The 7,398-nt window shown below is 42.3% G+C and overlaps 1 protein-coding gene across 1 annotated transcript in view; it reads left to right on the top strand.

Annotated features, from left to right (window-relative positions):
• Positions 1–3,750, top strand: part of TMEM184C (transmembrane protein 184C) — a 241,245-nt gene extending 237,495 nt beyond the window's left edge. Inside the window, exons 9-10 of the mRNA XM_086962270.1 lie at positions 2,217–2,388; positions 3,123–3,750. Coding sequence (XP_086818396.1) covers positions 2,217–2,388; positions 3,123–3,439 — 489 coding nt within the window. The 3' untranslated portion in view covers positions 3,440–3,750. The remainder of the gene's footprint in view (positions 1–2,216; positions 2,389–3,122) is intronic.
• Positions 3,751–7,398: the final 3,648 nt, after the last annotated feature.

Genomic DNA, 7,398 nt, shown 5'->3' on the forward strand with positions numbered 1-7,398 from the left:
ATACCATGCCTGCAACTTCGGGTGGGCAGATTCTAAGCCCTATTACAGGAGGCATTGCTGTTTGCAGCTTCAAGTAACAGCGATACAAGATTGGTAAATTTGCAGATTTACGAACAATGCGGTGCTTACTGCTTTGGGTTTAATGTTTCAAAGTACTGTAAAAAGGCAGGTATTAGTTTACTTTATACATTAACAAAACAGTGACTCGAGAATGAGTACATAGCCAGCCCTGGTAAAACCATAATGTAATGAATATATTGAGTATACTGTCAGTGGCTTGCGCCTTGCACATGCAATAAATAACAGTTGTTGTTCATATTATTTTATCACATGGGTAACATAGAATCCCCAATAGCATATTTATTTATTGTTTAGTGCCTCTGGCATGTAGTTTCTAAGTGCTTTGTGTATTACTATCAGCATTCTCCTATCGATCTATGCATTATGATAGCTGCTGAGTGTGCACTCTGTCGCTGAGAACTGCAATCTGTTTCGGTTAGTGCTCTTCCATTTCTGGTGTTTGCAGCAGTTTTAACCCCTTCGAGGCTGATGACGAGCTGGGCTCGTCATGGCGTAGCCTCCTCGCACGCTGATGACGAGCCCAGCTCGTCACGTAAAGTGCGTTTCCGCAAAACCCAGCGTGCGAGCGGAATTCCGCTAGCGCACATGGTGTTAAGATCTTAGAATTTCCTGTTGCTCAAATGCATGCAATTTCTGATATTTATGGGTTTATTCCCTCGTCGTCATTGCTTGATTTGGCTCACTATAAAGTGTCACTCATACTTGTTGACATTTCACTCCTACTTAGATTCTAGTTATGAAAATGTCACACATAGCAATCAATATGAAACCTTGGCAGCTATGCAGTTCCAGAACCGTGGCTTGCTCATTACAGACATAACTATGCCTCCTCTTTTTAAGCTGGGCCATGGAGAGTGAGTTTCAAGAGTCTGAGCACCCCTTAAATGGTGCCACCTTTTAACCAAAGATGCAGCTTCCATTGGTGCAGCAAACACAGTGACATTGGGGCCCACTGAACCATGATTATTAATGTATTTTATCATTCAAATAGCAGTCGGGGAGGAGTTTCCTTCTTTGCACTAGTGCCCATGACACATTGGCTACATTACTGTTTCCAGCATATCAGAATTGACTTCCTCTCTTTGATTGTGAATCACATCTTATGCAAGTTACCATAGGAAACTCTATTTGTATCCTTTATATTCTTGATATTAGACTTCTGGCCAGGTTCTTTTTCATCATCCCCTACAGTCCTGCATGTATGCAAAACAAAAGCAAATTGCATATGCGTAAGGGCTCCACAAAAAACAGCAGAAGAACAATGTAAGTCTTACATTAATTTGACTTGAGGCATTAGGGGACATCCAGCTAAAGCATAAAGAACCTTGGAGTTTGTTCAGTGCTTACCTGTATTTTCCTCATCAAATGACTGCAGTAGTTATCATTTTGCTGAGACGGTTCCACCTGCTGCTTCAGTTACCTCACCACATTGATTTGAGAGGGGCCTTGGTTTGGTTGAGGCTTTATTACTGCAATATTGTACAAGAATGTGATCTTAAAACTCTAGAAACAGCCAGGTTTTCTCTTAACCTAAAAAAATAATATCACTCTGACACTCGAAGACATGTACTGCCTGCTGGTGGCTCACAGAATAAAGTTAAATGTGTAAGTACTAGCAGACTTCATCTGATTTGAAAGTCGGCACAACATCTCTGATTCTTCATTGTGACAGACTTTCCATCACCTGGAAAGGGTTTGGCTTAAATCAGTAACTGTCCTCAGTGTTGCAAAGTGGCTGCATATATCAGTAGCAAGTTGTTACAGGACAAGTAGTTACATTTTGCTATAAGTGTTGCAAAGTGAGTTTATGCATACAGCTTCTAGTTTACCTTCAGTGTACATGGTTTTTATATCCGTAGGGTGTTTTTCAGTATTTGTTTTTACATTTTTGTATGTTGCTGGGTTCTTCTATTTATTGTTGGTAGTAATTGTTTTAATATTTTAATATGAACAGTGAAAATCCATTTCCTGTTCTGTTTTTTGAAATTCCAAACATTCCAAAATATACAAACATCTTTGTTTGTTTTCTTACCAAGCTGAAACAATACTTGATATATATAATTAGTTTTATTAGTGACTTACTTGTAAGAAGCACTTTAGTGTTAAGAACTAATATTGTTTTCCTCTTATTGTAGGATTTTATTATTTGTATTGAAATGTTCCTTGCTGCTATCGCTCATCACTATAGTTTCACCTACAAACCTTATATCCAAGAAGCAGAGGAAGGGTCATGCTTTGACTCTTTTCTGGCAATGTGGGATATCTCAGATCTTCGAGCAGATATTTCGGAGCAAGTGCGTAATGTGGGTAAGTACTGGCCGAACTATACCTACAGTCATTGAAATCTTTTAAATGTGCTTCCTTCCCATATTGTTCTCATTTTCATAAGGGAACACTTATTATATTCTTTTGTTTCACTTTATTATATTTTAAGTACTAGCCAAATTTAGTACTGACAAATACGTCTTTGCCTGATCTGTTTTCATAAGATTTACTGAGCAGGTTTCAAGTAGGGGTGGGCGTAATGTGCGTATTTCGCGTTACGCAAATCTCCGCGAAACGGTAAAAATCTCAGCGAACACGCGGAATTGCTTGTTCGCGATGCTTTTTTACTGTTCGCAATCGCTGTTTGCGTGCTCAGGGGAAAAATCTCGCGAGCACGCATTTGAGAACGCGAACAAGCAAAGAATTTTGCGAAGTTGCGGAACGCAGAATTTTCGGCAATTTCGCGTTCTCCGAGGAATGCAAAATTACCCAAATTCCTCAGATTCCGCAAGCCGAACGGAATTTGCATCCCCAGGCCTAGTTTCAAGTGCCTCTCTTAGAACTCGAATTATTTACTTATCAGCATTACAAGGACCAAACTACTTTTCATCCACAAGGTTGTACTTTTTGGAAATTAGTTTGACTATCTCACACTTTCCTAGGCCTACTTGTCAGACTGCAAGCCTTATCACGTTGCTTTTCACCAGATTATTATGAAGCTTTTCTGTAATATTAAAAGTGATATATTTGCTTTTTTGTGTTTTCTTTTTTTTTAGGAAGAACTGTTCTTGGTCAACCAAGAAAGATGTTTTTTCATGAAGATCTTGATCAAAATGAGCACACAAGTTTGCTTTCTTCATCCACGCAAGATCCCATTTCTGCAACCTGTTCTGTACCACCTTCGCCTTTAGGTCTCTACCAAGGATTTGGGCAAACAGTAACACCCCTGACCACACCTACAACTATAGATATCCCAGATGGAATCTTTAGTACTCAAACTGCAGATAAAGATTTAAAGGAGGCAACCCAAACGGAATCGGATGACTCTACAGACCAAACAAGCATACACATAACATCTGGAGTGCAAAAGTGAACTTTGTTTTGCGGTATGATCGAGGAATGCTTTCTGTAATGGGTTCCTCTGCTATGTAGATGCCATTCCACATCTGTAAATAATATAATATATGTTTAATATATCAAGCTGAAGCCCTACTGCCCCCCCCCCCCACCATACAAATTGTAAAGTTGATGTTTAAGTAACCTTCCTATCAGTTTGGACCCTTGATTTGTATGTTGTAACTGGTAGACACTTTGCATATGGCATTTTTCGCGACATCATCTCTGCTCTGCTTTCGACCCAGACCCTGATTAAACCAATAAGCACAAGGTATTCCCATTTGAAAACTTCACAACATTGCCTACATCTTTTGTTGCGTGGAATACAATTGGATATTACCCTCAAATTATGACACCCATTTGATTACAAGGTATTGGGATTTTCTTAGCCCAGAACATCTATATGTTCATGTATATCCCTGCAGGAAAATCCTGACTTTTATTTTCCAATAGTCTCAATGCCTCCTGAAATTAGCTCACCTCAAATATAATGACCATATTACTCTTCTATCCCCTGCTCAAAACATCCAAGAGGTACATTTACATGGTCTTGCCAACTTTTTCCCGTGGAAGTCAATATCAATGGGTAGGAATCAATATTGCTGATTCTTCCAGACAAAAGAGAGTTCTTAATGATACTAGAGGTGACTAGCATATATATGCTTTTTGTTTAAATCCCAAGACATCTGAATTCATCTGCTCTTGAATTCAATATTTTCTGTCTAGTCGAAGATAAGAAATTACTTTGCATAGCTAATGAGCCCTTCTAGTCAAGCTGGTTTTCACCTGCTACCTCACTAACTTTTTCAGTTAGAGTGTTATTCATGTCAGTTCACTTTCTTGTATTCTATTCTAAACTCTCACTTATGCTCATATGATTGGCGTTAAATAATTTGGGACTTGCCAGTAACATTTTGCCAACACTATTCCAAACCTATTGGTAACTAACTCCACTATTCCTATGCACTCATGCTACATGCTTGATGTTTAATTCATCTTAATTACGAAATTAGATGATTGTTAGTGGTCGGCAGACTTCTTCAGAATCTGGAGGTTAGGGCATGTGTTTCTTAGAAGCAGAAAAGTTATCTGTTCTTCCAAGATAGACATGCCTCCCCAGGAAAAGACTCTTTGCTTAGCATTCAGTGCAATCTAGCAGCTTCACAGCTGGGGCCAAACTGTCCAAAAGATGCTGCCCATCCATGGCCATGCTAAAATGATTTTGGAGCATGGGTAATGCCAGGCTTCTCGAACCTAACTTTGCTCAAGCTGTTACAGTTTACAATAGCATAAGTGCAGGTAGTAATCTTGTTCCTTCCAGAAAATCAAACTCTAGTTTGAGATCACCTAATCTGGCATCAAAAGACTGGGCATTTGGGTCATTAAAGCCAAGCTCCCGCACTGGCATTATGTGCAGGGCCAGCTGTTCATGGGAGAGCAATTCTGGGTCCCAATCCAGTATCTGCTGTGTTCAAAGTAACTATTCCAACCAGAAAGGCTCAACATTGACATTGGATGACCAGATGTTTCTGATTCCTCAGTCAACAACTTTATGGCCACTTTGGGTTGATTACAGCCATATTTGGGTGGTTTCTCTGACATACTGCAAAATGTTTGATTTCCAAGACATGTCTCTCGCCATTGAAATTGCAGACCGTTTTCTATGTTGATTTACTGGTAGAGAGGCCTATGAGCGTAAAGAACCTGAACGTGATTTTTAGTATCCGGATGGTAGAGCGGAACCAGAGAGTAACTGGGAATTCTATGGGGCCAGGTCAATGTTTGTTCTGTTTAGTGTTCTACTCTAAATTGTCTCGAGCTGAGATGGACTGGCTTCGTTTTGTACTGTCCAGTAGGAAGTAGAGCTCAAGTTGCAGTTATAAGACGGAGGAACCTACATGTTTCTAGGATGTTTGTCTTTGACACTCCTGAATCTTCATATTTGTCATTTTCATGGATTGTATGTTTCTTGGACACATGCTACTATCTGAATACATAGGATTTTCGGGCTCCTTCAACAACAACAACAACCTGTGCCTCCAGAGGTATTTTTATTAGCATTGCTCATACCAGTTGACATTTCAATCCATTGGTCACATTGCATCAGATAAGCAGGCAGTGTACAGTGAAAAAAATGGTCAATATTAACTACTAACAGGACATGCAAATTAAGGCCCCTATCCCAGGCCACCCCCCATAACGTCTCCAAGGCCGCCGGATCTTCTTCCATTTTTTGGGTCATCCCCTACTTTTATAGATGGTCTCCTCCGCTCTCTGACACCAATTGAGGTCTCGCTCCCACTGGTCCCACTGTGGAGGAGCCTGCGCGCCCCAGGCCCTGGCAATGTTCCTTTTAGCCACACTGGCTGCCATTGCCAACCAAAGCTCCCCATATCTGGTCCAATCAGTGGGCCCCTTGATCATTAAGAGTAACCATCTGCGCTCCCTCTGCACTGGGGAGCCCACCACCTTTGCCATTGTATCTGCGACCTTGGTCCAAAAGGGTACTATCTCCGGGCACTCCCACAGTATGTGGTGGAAGGAACCTTCAACCCCCCACACCCACACGCGCACAGGGCAGACTGGCACCCACCCCAAGTGTACAATAGGGTACGGGGTAGAAAACCCGGTGCAGAATTTTGAGCTGCACTAGCTGGAACCGAACACGGATCGCAATTTCTCGAGGGCTCTGCAGGGCGTCCTGCCAGTAGTCATCCTCCAAGGGACCCAAATCCCGCTCCCAAGTCGCCCTCAGTGACACTAATGGATCAGGCATGTTGTTTATAAGCTTACGGTAGATCGTGAATGTGGGCTTCTCAAACATGGGATCGGGGAGTAGACGATCCTCCATGGGGGAGTATTCTGGAACGGAGGCGCCCCCTCGAATATGTGAGCGTATAGCGTGTATGAGGCGCAAGTAGTAGTAGCGCTGCGATTCCTGCAGATCATATTCTTTTTGCAGATATTCAAATGAGCGAGGGGCGGCCCCTTTCCACACATCCCCCAAGTATTCAATTCCGATGATTTGCCAACCCCTAAAGCCCTCCAAGTGAGACACCTCTCTCAGCTGCTCCCCAATCCACAAGGGGGTCCTACCCATCAAGGATCCCGTCCACTCCAGAAATCTATTCGCCTCCCTCCACCACTAAACCACCACTCCAGTACGTGAGGGCCAATCCGCACGTGTCCTGCAGGCGTATAACAATGATTCGCAGTTCCCGCCCGGCATCACAAACCGATCTACTCTATAGGCCGTCTCCGACCTATCTGCATACACCCAGTCGTTCACCACCTGCAGCTGGGACGCCCAGTCATATAGTTGCACGTCTGGAAGGGCCAGCGCACCATTGTACACCCATCGCGTAAGTTTACTCAGCGCTATCCGAGGGTTGCCACCATCTCAAAGGAGCGTCCGCACCGCCTGTGATATTCGATTAAAAATCCTTGGCGGGATCGGGGCTTCTAACATTTTTGACATTTAAAAGCAATTCTTGAAACTGCAACAGTGTGCAAAGGCACCGACAAATGGATGGTTAGGGTACCTTTATGAACTCGCCAATCCAGATACACTACTGGTTTAGGAGGTAGAGGTAGACTCACTTTAATATATCCCAGAAGATGGCCATCAGGAACTTGGGACTGTTTTAGGGGGTGAAGTAAGGCTACTTCTAGCTGGGGCTCTTGACCTTTGGTAAACCTTCATGATTTGTCGGTTAAAGATTTACCATGATCACTCAGTTATGGAAAGATACACCACTGACTAATAGAGGTTGGGTCCTGAAGTCCGGGTGAACATCTTAAGTATCTACCATCTGATGAACTGATGAGGAGAAGAGTAAAACCTCTTAAGAGTCTAAGTGATACATATGCAGACAAAGGGATGAGTTCTTGGCAGAAAATACTGTTCCCCATATTAAATCGTAGAGGGAGTTAAAA

The sequence above is a fragment of the Lissotriton vulgaris genome, chromosome 3_1, assembly GCF_964263255.1.
Source record: "Lissotriton vulgaris chromosome 3_1, aLisVul1.2, whole genome shotgun sequence".
Taxonomy (NCBI): domain Eukaryota; kingdom Metazoa; phylum Chordata; class Amphibia; order Caudata; family Salamandridae; genus Lissotriton; species Lissotriton vulgaris.